The sequence below is a fragment of the Lemur catta genome, chromosome 2, assembly GCF_020740605.2.
Source record: "Lemur catta isolate mLemCat1 chromosome 2, mLemCat1.pri, whole genome shotgun sequence".
NCBI lineage: Eukaryota > Metazoa > Chordata > Mammalia > Primates > Lemuridae > Lemur > Lemur catta.
This window is the reverse complement of record NC_059129.1, coordinates 33,396,681-33,412,671: the sequence shown is the minus strand read 5'-3', so window position 1 is coordinate 33,412,671 and position 15,991 is coordinate 33,396,681. Positions and strand designations below refer to the sequence as shown.

Below are 15,991 nucleotides of genomic sequence, written 5' to 3'. Positions count from 1 at the left end.
CATAATTATAAAATGAGTACACACCAAACATAGCCTCAAAACAAAAACTAATAGAATTGAACAGAGAATTTTAAAAAAAATTTTAAAAAGTTGGGGACTTCAAAGCCCCCTCTCAGGAAATGCTAGAAGTACTAGACTGAAAACCAGCAAGAATATAGAAAATGTGAACAACACATTTAATCAACAGAATCTAATTGACTTATATATTAATAGAACATACCACCCAACAGCCTATGGAACATTCACCGAGATAAAACTGTGTCCCAGGCCATAGAACAAACACACCTCAAAAATTTAAAAGAAACTTTCATCATAATGGAATTAGGCTAGAAATCAATATCAGAGACACATCTAAATATGTACATTAAGCAACATGTTCCTAAATAAGCCATGGATCAAAGAGGAAACTTTAAAAAATACGTAGAACTGAATGAAATTGAAAATGAAAGATATCAATAAGATTCAGCTCAAGAGCAGTGCTCAGAGGAAAATTTACAAAAATACAAAAATTTACATTCTTACATTATAAATGAGGAATGTTTTCAAATCAGCAATCTAAGTTCCTACCACAAGAAACTAGAACAAAAAGAGCCAAGTAAACACAAAGGAAACTGAAGGAAGGAAATGACCTAAGAGTATAAATCAATGAAATTGAAAATAAGAAAATTTTAAAAAAGCTACGAAACAAAAGAACTGGTTCTTTGAAAACATCAGTAAAATCAATAAATCTGTAGTAAGACTGGCAAAATAAAAAGACACAAATCACCAGTATTAGGAATGAAACAGGATATTATTACAGATCCTGCAGCCATTTAAGGGATAATAAGGAAATGCTACAACCAATTTTATGTTGATAAACTTGGCAACTTCGATGAAATAGATCCATTCCGTGGAAACCACACATTATCAAAACTCAACCAAACTCAACAAAACTCAACCAAAATGAAATAGATAATCAAAATAGTCCTATAATCCTTGCAGAAACTGATTTTGTAATTAAAAGTCTCCCCAAAGTGAAATCTCTAGGCTCAGATGATTTTACTGGAGAATTTTACCAAACATTTAATGAAGAATTAACACCAATTTTACCTAATGTCCTCGCAAAAGTACAAGAGAGGGAAATACTTCTCAACTTGTTTTATGAGGCCAGTTTTAAGCTGATAACAAAACCTGACAAAGACAGTACAGTAAAAGAGAACTAGTATCTGTCAGGAACTTAGATGTAGAAACCCTCAGCAAGATACTAGCCAGTAGGATTCAGCTGGGTATAAAAGCAATCGTATACTGTTACCAGGTGGAACTGATGCCAGGTATGCACAGCAGGTCAAAGTGTCAAGTCCAGTTCAAAGATCAAAGTAATTTATCATATCAACAAACTAAAGAAGAAAAATCATTTAATCCTATCAATTGATGCTGAAAAAGCATTTGGCAGAGTCTAACACCTCATTATTAAGAACTCAGCAAGTTAGAAATAGAGAAACATTACCTCAGCTTGATAAAGAGTATCTGCAAACTTCCTACAGCTAACATCATACCGAATGTGAAAGCCCGAATGCTTTTGCTATAAGACTGGGAACAAAGCAAGTACGTCCGCTCCACTCCTATCCAATGTAGCACTGAAAGTTCTAGCCACTTTGATAAAGTAAGAAAAAGAAAATGCATACAGATTGGAAATGCAGAAATGTTAATAAAACTGTCCCATTTTGCAGATGACGTGATTATCTACATAGAAAATCTCAAGGAAATGGCAAAAAAAAAAAAAATTCCTAGAACTGCTAATTGAGTTCAGCAAAGTCATAGGATACAGTATCAGCACCCCAAAACCAGTTGCATTCTGTGTGTTAACAATAAACATATGAAAATCAAAACTAAAAAGACATTCCATTTACAGTCACTCCAAAAAAATTATATACTTATAATAGATTACATTTAACGAAACTTACACAAGACTGGATGTTGAAAATTACAAAATGCTGATGAAAAAATCACTGAAAATCTAAATAAAGAGACATATCATGTTCATGGAATAGAAGACTTAATATAATGTCAGTTCTCCCCAAATTAATCTATAGGTTTAATGCAATTCTTATAATAATACCAGTAAGGCTTTTGTAGAAATAGACAAACTTATTCTAAAACTTGAAAGACACAGGCCCTAGACGAGCTTAAATAATGTTGACAAACAGGAAAGAAATGGGAAGAATCATTCATCTGACGTTGTAGCTTACTGTAGTGCGACAGTGATCAAGACAGTGTGGTAATGGCTAGGGGACAGACAGACACATACATCAAAGGAAAGAGTAGAGTTTCCAGAAATAGACTCACAAAATATGCTTAACTTTTTTTTACAAAGGTGCAAAAGCAGTTCCACAGTGAAAGGATAACCTTTCCAACAGATGATGCTGGAGCAATTAGTGTCCATTGGCCAAACAGAAACACCCCAGAAGGCACATATCAAAAAAATAAAAGTAAAACCCCCTGCAAAACAAAGTTGTCTTAAACCTCACACCTTAAAAATTTCAAAATACATGGCCGGGCGTGGTGGCTCACGCCTGTAATCCTAGCCCTCTGGGAGGCCGAGGTGGGTGGATCACTTGAGGTCAGGAGTTCGAGACCAGCCTGAGCGAGACCCCGTCTCTACTAAAAATAGAAATAAATTATCTGGACAACTAAAAATATATATAGAAAAAATTAGCCGGGCATGGTGGCGCATGCCTGTAGTCCCAGCTACTCGGGAGGCTGAGGCAGGAGGATCGCTTAAGCCCAGGAGTTGGAGGTTGCTGTGAGCTAGGCTGACGCCACGGCACTCACTCTAGCCCGGGCAACAGAGTGAGACTCTGTCTCAAAAAAAAAAAAAAAAAAAAAAAAAATTCAAAATACATCATAGACTTAAATAAACTTTTGGAAACAACATTTTTAAAACAAAAAACATGCCATCCTCTTCTCACACATCTCTATGTTTGTACCTTGCAAAGTCACTGTACTTTGAAAAATCCTTTTAGCCCTTCAGTATTCAGTATGGATGTCACACCTCTGGGAAGCCCTCGCTGGTCCTGTGAGACTGCCTGCAGTTCTTTCATCCCGCGGTCTCCAGTCCTCACCTGGCCTTTCCTCCACGCACCCACAGAGAGCTCTCTGGTCTCTCTTCCTCTTCTTATAAGGACAGCAGTGCTATCAGATTAGGGCTCCACACATAGGACCTCCTTTCACCTTAATTACATCCTTAAAGGCCCTTTCTCCAAGTACAGTTGCAGTGAGGGTTAGGACTTCAGCATGAGTTGGGAGTGGTACAATTCAGTTCATAACAATGTGTATTAACTTCTCAATAAATAATGAAACATATAGTTCTTCAACTCTGTTTCTCCACCGGCATGTTATTTTTTAGAAATTACTCTGACTTTGGCATTTGGTGGACTTTTTAGTTTTCAGTGCTATTTGCAAGAGTTGAATGTTATGTTTGCTGCCTTGTATATTTTATTAGGAATTTGGAAGAGAATTTGTAGGCATAGCTATGCTGAGCAATATTTTTACTTCACTCCTTTTTTTTCAAATGCAAGTACTAAGTCAGGTAGGCAGGGAAACTTTTTTGTCAGAACAAACAATTAAAAGACTTCATGGTCAACTGACATAATAATTAAGCTGATAGGATTTTATGTAATTTTCTTTCATTGTGGACTGCATTATGATATTAGTATGCTGATATCTCTATATCTTTCTATGTGTAAATGCTACCCGTCTGTGTCTCCTTTTTTTTTCTCTTTATTCATTGTTGCTGTTTTTAATTCCATATTATTTCAGTCACTCGGCCTCAAAATCTGAATTATCTTGGACATCTTCCTCTGTTTTGCCCCTCAATGGGGAATGACACTGATAATGCCTCTTGGTATCCTGCCTCTTTCCTCCACTAATCTTACAAGCCAGTCGCCATTGCCTCTCTCGCATAACCTCCTCACAGCCTTCACTGCTTCCACTTTTACTGAAATCAAGCCCATGTTGCACAGAGCTTTGTAACAAATCTTTCTGATGATACCTTGAAAAGCTTGATATTATCTTGGTTCCTACCTTAAGCTGATCTATTTCTTTAAATTACCTTCTTTACTATACTTACTGATTTATGTGACTCATGTGATATATGGTTTTATCCCTCATATTAAATAGTGTTCTTTTTGGAAATAATCTGTTCCTTATATACCTGCTGCTTGTCCCCTCAGCTGTCTCAAATATGCTCAAACTCTACCCATTCCATTGACATAGAATATAGTCCAGGATGCATTTCCTTATTCAAACCTCCCTATTCAAAGCAGAGATATTCTTGGATCTGAGCGCTGCCTGCATTGTTTAGGAGCCTCTCTTGTCTATCCCCTGGCATTAGATGTTATTGTGCTAATATTTGAGGCAGTTAGATGGATTGAAAATGAAAGCATCAATGATTTTCCCTATAGAGCTTTCAGAGTTAATGAATCATAGGTTTATTTCATTGGGTTTTAGAAAAAACCCAAAGCACTGTCAAAACACTATAATGCTATAATGTTAATTTTCTGCACCGTGCAGATACCAGTAGGGATATTTATGGTTATGAAACACATGGTTTCTTCTTAAAAATGATGGCTTGGTGCTTTGTTTCTGTGTTTTGACAATTTTATTTAAATTATGATTTGTTTACTTGTCATAGTCGATGCTTCGAGGGAGAGGAGGTTGCTATAAACATACATTCTATGGCATTGAAAGCCATCGCTGCATGGAAACCACTCCAAGCTTAGCATGTGCAAATAAATGTGTCTTCTGTTGGCGGTAAGTAAAAATGAATGGTCATAGTGACCAAATATGTAATGCTGTGTAGTAATCAATCTGTGCCCAGCACACACTCAAACTTACCTAAAAGTTCTGCCGTTTCATTCCTAGCATGATATATTTATGCATTTGGTTGTTTTTCTTGACCAATTTTGTCAGGAGGTTGTCAATTTTTTTATTCTTTCTGAAGAACTAGATTTTAGCTTGTGGATCCTCTTCATTATGTCTTTGTTTTGTAGTTCAAGAATCTCTTACTGTTCTGTTTTCTATTCTTTTTCTATCTTAAGTTGGACTGTTAGCTCATTAATATTCAGTCTTCTATAAGTAATTATAAATTTCCCCCTGTATACTTTTTCAGCTTCTAATCATTACATAGATTTTGCTTACTAGTATGTTATCATTCAATTATGAATACTTTCTAATATCTATGTGACTTCTATGTAACTCAGGGGTCAAAGATTACTTATTTTTAATTACAATTCAGATTTTGGGGGGTTATATTTCTGCTGTTTATTTTCAACCAAGTTGTATTATTGTTACAGAATGTAGTCTTTGTATTATAAAACAAATTATTTCAAATTTACTGAGAAATACCGTGTGCCTAGGGTATGGCCAGTTTTTAAAAATCTATTCATATGTACATGACAAGAGTATATGTTTTAATTGTTGTGTAATAAAATAGCAACAGATCTATTCCCTGTTATTGATTATGTGCTTATTTTATTATTTAGTGGTCTTCTTTATCTATAATAATGCCTTTTGGCTTAAAGCCTATGTTGTCTGCTATTAATATAGCTAACTACATTTCTTTTGGTGATTTATACTTGCCATGTCTTTTTCCTTCCTTTATGTAACTTCAACCTTATATTTTAAGCGTGTTGCTTTTATAAATAAGTGTTTGGCTGGATCAGCTTTTTAAAATCAACTTTTCTGAAGTTGAATCTACATACAATGAAACAAACCTGTTTAAAATGATGTATTGTTCAGTGAGTGTAGATGAATTTGTACACCATGTAACTACAACCACAGTCAAGACATAGAACATTTTCATCACTCCTAGACGTTTCTTTGTACCTGCTTCCAGTCAATTTCTTTCACCTCATCCTTGCCCCAGGTAAACTGATTTGCTTTCTGACACTATATATTAGTGTGCTTTTTCTAGGCTTGCAGAATAGAATCATTTAGTATGCATTTTTTAATGTGGTTTCTTTTGCTCAGTAAAATGGTTTTGAGATTTATCCGTGTCACTGTGTATATCAGTAGTTTGTTCCTTTTGTTCCTTTCTATTGCTGAATAATAGTCTGTTGTGTGGTTATGCTAGTTTGTTTATTCATTTACCTCTAAGTGAACATTTGGATTGTTGCCAGATTTTGACTAGATTATGAATAAAGCTACTGTGAGCATTAGTGTATAAAACCTTTGTAGACAAATATTTTTATTTCTCTTGGATAAACACCTGTGTATGGAATTGCTGGATCTTAAAAAAATCCATTTGAACAATATGTCTTTTAACTGATGAGTTTGTTCTTATTTACGGTGATTATTGATAAATTGTTGGTAAATATTTATTTTTGTTCTTTTTGTGGTTTCTGTTTATCTTGCTTCCCTATATTTTTATCTTTATCTGTTGTCCTATCTGGGATGACTTTTATGCTAAGGTATCAACTTGGCTGTTTTGTTGCTGGACGCTTGTCTGTTTATCTGGCTGGAAATACAAGCCCTGAATGTTGTCTTTCAGCTGGCTACAGCCCATCATATGTGGAATTGAATCTTTTATGGAAATTGGGAATATTTTAAGTAAAAGAATGCAGAATTCTCTCTTTTTTTCTCTCTTTGGTGCTTGCTATTAACCGATTTTTCTCCTTCACTGACAAATGCTTACTCTTCAACTCCTCATTTCTCTATAGGCAGACTCATGTCTCCATTGCAACTCATTTTGTTGTGGTCAGTAATGACTTGCTTACTATCAGATCTAATAGAAGTGACTTAATTTTTATCTTAGTTGAACTGTAGTGAAGCATGCTAGAGAAGGACCACTCTTACTGGGTTCAGATACGACAGTCTCTTCTAGTACCATCTACCCCCTCACCCCTGACCACTGGCCTTTTGACAGTTTCTTTTCAATTTCCCTTCTTTACTCATTCTTTGCTGGATGCATTGTCTCTGATTCTGTCCTTTGGCTTTCTTTTGTCACTCTATATTATAAGAGTAGGAGTGGTAAACCATTTCCATTGCTTCATTGACTTCCTGTAGTTTGGCACCTTTAAATATTTCATCTTTAGTTCTAGTCTTCCTTCTGAGTTTTCAATCCCCGTTTCCAGTTGCCGGTTGCATATATTCTCTTGAATGATCCACAGTTACTTCAAGCTTGACTTGTCTACCGTGGAATTTGTTATGTTCTGTGTTAACCTGTTCTTCCTGTTTTAGGTAATGACACCATTAGCTGTCTAATGGCTCAGGTTAGAAATTTCTTCTCCCTTTCTCTAACTCAGTGTATCCATTTGCTTATCTAATTCCATTGATTGTGTTTCAGGTTCTCATTATTTCTCCCTTTAACAATGGAAATGATTTACTACTTTTCAGGCAGTGTCATTCCTTAATTTATCTTCATATTGGCACCAGGGTGATAATTTTTTAAAGTTATTTTTAAACAATGTTATGTTATTTTGATTTGAGGGTTACAAATGCATTTTAGCAAATAGGTAATGTTACAAATAGGAAATCAGTGAAAAATGAGGGTCAGTTCTTTTGAACTGATACCACCTTGGGTTCAATAGTAGTCAAAAACTTTGCTTATACATAGCTCTATCCTACTCCCTTTTTGTTATTGTTGTTGTCATCACAAATTACAATTTTATATACTGTGTGCCCATTAACATGGATTTATAATTGTGCTTCATACATTGCTCTTTTACATCATCAAGATAAAAAAAGAGGAGTTACAATCCAAAAATATAATAATGCTGGTCTTTTAAATTTACCTGTACAGTTTACCTTTATGTTGTTCTTTATTTCTTTATGTAGTTTGAGTCTGCCAAGTGTCCTTTCATTTCTGCCTGAAGGACTCCCTTCAGCATTTCTTATAACACAAGTCTACTAGCAATGAACTCCCTCAGCTTTGTTTATCTGTCAGTATCTTAATATCTTCTTCATTTTTGAAGAATAATTTTACCAGATATAGAATTTTTAATTGACAATATTTTCCTTTTAGCATTTTAAATGTCATCCCACTGCCTTTTGGCCTACATGGTTTCTGCTGAGAAATTGGCTGTTAACCCTACTAAGGATCCCTCATATGTGGTGAATGTCTTCTCTCTTGCTTCTTTCAAGGTTCTTTCTTTGTCTTTGTCTTGTATCTTTTTCTTTCAACAGTTTGGTTATAATGTGTCTTTGTAGTAGTAGCATCTCTTTAATTTTATCCCATTTGGGATCCATTGAGCTTCTTGGTTGTGTGAATTCATATCTTTTATCAAATTTGGGAAGTTTTCAACCATTATTTCTCCAAATATTCTTTCTACCCCCTTTTCTCTTTTCTCTCCTTTTGGGACTCTTATGTGTATGTTGATATGCTTAATAGTGTCCAATAGCTCTGTTCAAGTTGATGGTGTCATAAGGCTCTGCTCAATTTTCTTCACATTTTTTTTTCCTCCTTAGACTGAATAATTTCAAATTGACCTGTCTTCACCTTCACTGATTTTTAAAAAATCTCTGCCAGTTCATATCTTGTGCTGAAACCTTCTAGTGAATTTTTCATTTGACATTATTCTTTTTAGCTTCAGAACTTCTGTTTGGTTCCTTTTTATCATTTGTATCTCTTCACGGATATTCTTTATTTGTTAAGACATTATTCTCTTGGTTTCCTTTAACTCTTTGTTTACAGTTTCCATTAGCTCTTTGACAAAGGGAGCTCTTTAATATAGTTGATTTAAAGTCTTTTTCCAGTAGGTCTGATGTCTGTGCTTTCTCAGGGACAGTTTTTGTTAATCTCCTGTGAATGGGCCATACTTCTTTTGTTTCTTTGCATGCTTTGTAATGTTTTGTTGAAAACTGCATGTTTTGATTATTATAATGTATTAGATCTGGAAAGCAGATTTTTCTCACTCTTCAGGGTTTGTTTTTATTGCTTCCCCTAGGTTTTGATATTTTTTTTTTTTTTTTTTTTTTTTGTGACAGAGTCTCACTCTGTTGCCCGGGCTAGAGTGAGTGCCGTGGCATCAGCCTAGCTCACAGCAACCTCAAACTCCTGGGCTTAAGTGATCCTACTGCCTCAGCCTCCCCAGTAGCTGGGACTACAGGCATGCGCCACTGTGCCTGGCTAATTTTTTTCTATATATATATATTTTTAGTTGGCCAGATAATTTCTTTCTATTTTTAGTAGAGACGGGGTTTTGCTCTCGCTCAGGCTGGTCTCGAACTCCTGAGCTCCAGCGATCCACCTGCCTCGGCCTCCCAGAGTGCTAGGATTACAGGCGTGAGCCACCGTGCCCGGCCTTGATATTTCTTTAGTGAGTTTTCTAAACTGTGTTTGTAAAGACTCTTCTTTGTTTTGTATTGTCTCTGAAGTCTGTCTCTTAAGCTTAGTGGTCAGCTAATGATTTGACAGAGATTTCCTTGAGTGCAGGGAGCCAAAGGGGAAAAAAAAAATTGAAAAACCTCTCCGAGTCCTTGCAGATTGACTTTTGGGGCACGCTTTTAAAATTTAGCCAGGCTATTTATAACTTCAACTTAGCCTTCTCTTCCTGCTAGTGCTGAGCCTAAAGATGAGACATAGGTGAAAGTTGAGGGTCTTCTCAAGCCCCTTTTTTTTAAGCATGCATCCTGTCCTGTGTGAGGCTGTCTGTTTCCAGGTATATGTGAGTGTCCTAATTCACCAAAATATCTGTTTTCTAGTTTTTTCTCCTGGGCGTTTAGCTATTTATTGTTGACCTCAACTGTAATCTTTTGACCTAGTCAGCAGCAGGTTATTCATTTACCTACTGAGACCTACATTAGGTTCCCTTTTTTCTAAAACTACTTATTACGGAGGTTTTTTGAATATAAGTAGAGAGAGAATAGTATAATATTAATATAATAGTTACTATGTGGAAATCATACTCTATTTACCTATGCCCTGGTCCTCACTATTTTGATGCAAATTCTGGCCTTTATGTTGTTATATCTGTACATACTTCAATTGACAGATAATGTAAAATGTAAAAATAAGCTTTTCTTAAAAAAAATATAGACATAATACCATCATCCCATATTAAAGTCTTTCATATGTATTTCCTTTTCCAGCAATCCAGGGTGTGGTGAAAAAACTAAAAGCATCTCTCTGGACATTCTGTTAAATCAGTGGTTCTCAACTGGGGGCAAAATTGCTATTTTTTTAATCCCATAGGGAGGCGTGGAACATTTGAGAATGTCTGGAGACATTTTCGATTGTTAACAGCTGCAGAGAATAGTACTGGCATCTGATGGGTACAGGCCAGGGATGCTGCTAAATATCCATAATGCATAGGACAACTCTCCACAACAAAGAATTATCTAGTCCAAAGTGCCAATTGTGCTAAGGTTGAGATAATCTGTGTTCAATGGTCGGTCCACAGGTACTATTTCAAGTGAAGGGGATTGTGGGAACATGGTAGCATTGAAATAAAATGAGATAGAATATTTCTTTTTAAGGACAGAGTATGGGCTTACAATATTTGAAATACTATGGGGTGAGCATTTGCAAAACAAAAGCACATTAGCCATATGATTATGTGGACTGAAATATTTGAATCACATGATACTTACGATGTGGGAGACATAATTAAGTGCTTTGTGTCCTAGTTTGCATTGTTTTACATTTTACAGTAAGTATGTTTCCTAACCTCTTCTTAAGATTATAGATATAAGTAGTTGTTATTTTGCAGGTCGAGTTTCAAAAGAAATAACAGGATGTAGTGGGTAATGCCGCTCAACCTTAGCTACCTGTTTATAGCCAATAATGTTTCTTAGCAATAAATTGACCCAGATTTTAAAAAAGCAAACAATATACTTAAATTCACTAATGATTTTTTAGAAAGATATAAGTAAATGGAGATATTTCATTTACCATGACTTCTGGTGAAGAAGTACTAATACACTAACTTTTAAAATTAGAATTCACCGTCTGTTTCAATGAAGAATAATATAACAAGAATGTCAGGAATCACCCATTAAAATTGATTTAAATGCTTACATTAATGTTTTATTACCTTTTCTTTTTAGCAGATTTTTTTTAGCAGATTCTTATTATAAAATGACCTGTGAGCCTTAGTTTCCTAACTAAAATAAAATAGCAGTACCTTCCTTATAGGGTTGCTATAAGACTTAATTGCTTAAGCAAGACTGTATATGACAGTGTTTTAAAACTATAATATGATATATACACATAGGTGAGTTTTTAAAAGTGACTTTTTTACTTTATTTTGACTATATGTGAAGTAGACTGTTATGGATAGATAAAATATTATATCACTAATTTTCAGAATTTGTTGAGTATTTTATGTATAGATATCACAAATTCACCATTGTGTGTCTCTTATTTCTGTTTCTTTAAGTGAAAATTTTATTCTTTGAAATTTTGAAGAGCTATATCTTTCTTGAACAAATAACCCAATTTAAAAAAATGAGCAAGGGATCTTAACAGACAGGTATCCAAAGAAGATATACAAATGGCCAATATGCACATGAAAAGATATTCATAATATCCCCAAAGTGGAGATACCGTAAATGTCCATTAACTGATGAACTGATAAACAAATGTGGTGTATTCATTCAAAGGAATATTATCTGGCAATAAAAAGAAATTTAGTACTGCTACATGGTATAGCATGGATGAATGTTGAAAATATTATGCTAAGCCAAGTTCAGTGGCTCATGCCTGTAATCCCAGTGACTTGGGAGGCTGAGTCGCAAGGACTGATTGAGGCCTGGAGTTTGAGACCAGCCTGGACAACATAGCAAGACCACATCTCTCTGGAAAAAAAAAATTACAAATTAAAAAAGAAAATATTATGCTCCGTCAGTGAAAGAAGCCAGTCAAAAAAGACCCCATATTGTATGATTGCATTTTTATGAAATGCCCAGAATAGACAAATCTATAGACACAGAAAGGGCTGGAGGGGAGTGGGAATTGAAGAATGATAGCTAAAGGGTGTGAGGTTTCTTTTTGGGATGATGAAGTGTTTCAGTTTGATTTTGGTGATGGATGTACACCTCTGTGGATATACTAAAAGCTAATGATTTGTGCACTTTAATGGGGGAATTTTATGGTATGTGAATTATGTCTCAATATAGTTGTTAAAATAAGTTATGCTTGTCTTGAGTAGTACCATCAGCTTTTAAAATATGTTTGAAATGTATTTTGAGAGGTCACCAGTACGTCTAATAAAAAATATACAAAAAGTTATACTGTGAAAAATTGTCTTGCTTCCCATTCATGTCCTGTAGCCACCCAGGTTTTCAGAGATATTTTATACATATGCAAACAAATTTATATGTCTCTATGCATCAATATGTATTTAAAGGTTTGCATATGTGTACACACACACAGATCTCAGGATACTTTTTAATATTCTATACCTTGTTCTTTTTGCTCCTACTTTATGTTGAGCCTTTCATATCAAAGTACATAAAGATTTAAAACCAGATTTTTAATTTGCTAAATTAAATCATTGTTTAGAAAGCAGGAGGAAAGAAATATGTATATAAAGGGCCTTTTGTTTTGGAAGTAGTTGTTCAGGTGTGTTCCACAAACATCTCTCCTTCTCTGTATTAGGTAGGAACATGATATAATTTTATTACAAAGCAGTGTCTTAATTTTGATAAAAGTCCATCCTCAAACTGAGATTTTCTTAACATTTGTCAGATTTCATTTTTTCCTTATTGAGAACTTTGGATCAATGCTTTAGTGGTATTTGATTCTTATACACTATAGTATTCAAAATGACACGTTTGCCTCAAAAGCAATTTTTTAAAATATTAATTTTAATTGACACATAGTTGTCACAATGTGACATACAGTGGGGTACAATGTAATATTTTGATACATGTATACAATATATAATGATGAAATCAGGGTAATCAGCATGTCCATCATATCAAATGTATCATTTCTTTGTACCGGGAACATTCAGAATCCTCTCTTTTACCTATTTGAAAATATACTATAAATTATTGTTTACTATAGTCACCCTTCAGTGTTATAGGGCACTAGAACTTATTCCTCTTATCTAGCTCCAATTTTGTATCCCTTTACCAACCTCTCCCCATCCCTCCCTTCCCCCACCCTTTCCATCCCTTAATAACAACTATTTTACTCTCCACTTGTGTGAGATGAACTTTTTAGCTTCCACTTATGAGTAAGGACATGTGGTATTTGTCTTTCTGTGCCTGGCTTATTTCCCTTAATATAGTGTTTTGCAGGCTCACCCATATTGCTGCAAATTGACAGAATTTCATTCTTTTTTATGGCTGAATAATATTCCATCGTGTATATATACCATATTTTATTTATCCATTTATCCGTTGATGTACACTCAGGTTGATTCCATATCTTGGCTATTATAAATAGTGCTGCAGTAAACATGAGAGTGCAGATGTCTCTTCAACATACTGATTTCCTTTTGTTTGAATGTATACCCAGCAGTGGTTGCTGGATCACATGGTAGTTCTATATTTAGTTTTTTGAGGAACCTCTATACTGTTATCCATAATGGCTGTGCAGTCCCATCAGCAGTGTAGAAGAGTTCTCCTTTCTCCGCATCCTCACCAGCATTTGTTTTTTGATAATAGCCATTCTAACTGGAGTAAGATGAAATCTCATTGTGGTTTTGATTTATATTTCCTCCTGAGTTGTTTGAGTTTCTTGTATATTCTAGTACCTCATCAGAGGAATAGTTTGGAAACATTAATATTTTCTCCCATCTGCAGGCAGTCTCTTCACTCTGTTGATTGTTTCCTTGCTATACAGAAGTTTTTTAGTTTGATATACTGATTATGGCCAGGCATGGTGGCTTATACCTATAAAATTCCAACACTTTGGGAGGCTGAGGCAGGGGGATCGCATGAGGCCAGGAGTTTGAGACCAGCTTGGGAAACATATGGGGCCCTGTCTCTACAAAAAATAAAAAAAAAATTAGCTGGGCATGGTGGCTTGCACCTGTATTCCCAACTATGCAGGAGGCTGAGGCAGAAGGATCGCTCGAACCCAGGAGTTTGTGTTTGCAGTGAGCTGTGATTGCACCACTGCACTCTAGCCTGGGGGACAGGGCGAGACTCTGTCTCTAAATTAAAGAAAAAAGAAAAGAAAAGAAATACTACTGATTTTGTGTTTTGAATTTGTATCCTGCAATGAATTCATTTATCAGTTCCAAGAGTTTTTTAGTGAGGTTTTTAGGTTTTTTTGTACAGGAGATCATGACATCTGCAAATAGGGACAATATGTCTTTCTCGTTTCCAATTTATTTCTTTTTCTTGCCTAATTACTATGGCTAGGCATCCTGTTTTGTTTCAGTTCTTAGAGCAAAAGCTTCCAACTTTCTACCATTCAGTATAATATTAGCTGTGAGTTTGTCATATATGACTTTTATTTCTTGAGTTATGTTCCTTTTATGCCTAATTTGTTGAGAGTTTTTTCATGAAGAGAGTTGAATTTTACTAAATGCTTCCTCTGTGTCTATTGAGATCATCATATGTTTTTTGTCTTATCATTCCATTGATGTGATGTATCACGTTTATTGATTTGTGTGTATTGAATCATCCTTGCATCCCTGGGATAAATTGTGCTTGATTATAGTATGTAATTTTTTTTTTTTTGGAAACAGTATCTTGGTGTGTTGCCTGGGCTAGAGTGCAGTGGTGTCATCATAGCTCACTGCAACCTCAAATTCCTGGGCTCAAGTGATCCTTCTACCTCAGCTTCTAGAGCAGCTGAGACTAAGACATGTACCACCATGCCTGGCTAATTTTTAAATTTTTGTTTTTGTAGAAATGGGGTCTTGCTATGTTGCCCAGGTTGCTCTCAACTCCTGGCCTCAAGCAATACTCCTGCCTCAGCCTGTGTCCATATGAGTTTGGTTCTATTTGTTGCTTTGTCTATTGAAATTGTGTTATTTTTCTTTTCTTTTTGCATGCCTCATAATTTTTTTTTTGTTTTAAAGTTGGACATGTAGTTTAGGGCATTAAAAACTGAGGTGGAGTTTTTGTGTGCGTGTATGGAAATGGGCACCCCTTTCCTTCTGTTGGACATTTATTGGCATTTGAGTAAATCTAGTCAGGAGCTGGGCTCCAGCTGAGGTTTGTTGTCTCTGTGCTTATTCTTAGTGTACCATGGGCTTCAAATTCTCCCTGTGTGTAGCATGGGGGCTGGGTTGCCACAGGCTTTTCCCCAATTCACTCACAGATAAAGGCTTTTTTTCCATAAAGGATTTAGGAGAGTAGCTTCCAAGTGGCATCTCTTGTCCCTTTCCCAGGCCTACACTAGGAGGCAGGCCTCTTTCTCTAGCCTTGGCAGCGTAAGAGGGAAAATTTGCCCTGCTTACCAATACTGAGTATTGTCAAGCTTTTAAATCCTTTCCTAGCTGTTAAATGAACATGTTATTTTGTTATCTTGTAAGTTGTTAATTTTGAGCAAGTTAATGTATTTTATGATATAACACTAGAAACATTTTTATTGAATGTTAAAATCTAACCAGGGTGACAGATTTCATCACTGTTATTTAATATATTTGTGGATGTCCTGGCTAATGTAAGGAGACATGAAATAAAAATGTAATAAAAATATTGTAAAAATGGCCAGGCGAGGTGGTTCACGCCTGTAATCCTAGCACTCTGGGAGGCCGAGGCAGGTGGATTGCTCGAGGTCAGGAGTTCAAGACCAGCCTGAGCAAGAGTGAGAGACCCCGTCTCTACTAAAAATAGAAAGAAATTATCTGGCCAACTAAAAATATAGATAGAAAAAATTAGCTGGGCATGGTGGCGCATGCCTATAGTCCCAGCTACTCGGGAGGCTGAGGCAGAAGGATTGCTTACGCCCAGAAGGTTGAGGTTGCTGTGAGCTAGGCTGATGCCACGGCACTCACTCTAGCCTGGGCAACAAAGCGACACTCTGTCTCAAAAAAAAAAAAAAAAAAAAAAAAAATTGTAAAAGAGGAACTATATCATAATATATGACTACATACCTAGGTAATCT

At 35.5% G+C, this 15,991-nt stretch overlaps 1 protein-coding gene across 1 annotated transcript in view; it reads left to right on the top strand.

Annotated features, from left to right (window-relative positions):
- LOC123632647 (S-adenosyl-L-methionine-dependent tRNA 4-demethylwyosine synthase TYW1) overlaps positions 1 to 15,991 on the top strand; it is a 193,025-nt gene that overhangs the window by 64,861 nt on the left and 112,173 nt on the right. Inside the window, exon 10 of the mRNA XM_045543184.1 lies at positions 4,673 to 4,791. Coding sequence (XP_045399140.1) covers positions 4,673 to 4,791 — 119 coding nt within the window. The remainder of the gene's footprint in view (positions 1 to 4,672; positions 4,792 to 15,991) is intronic.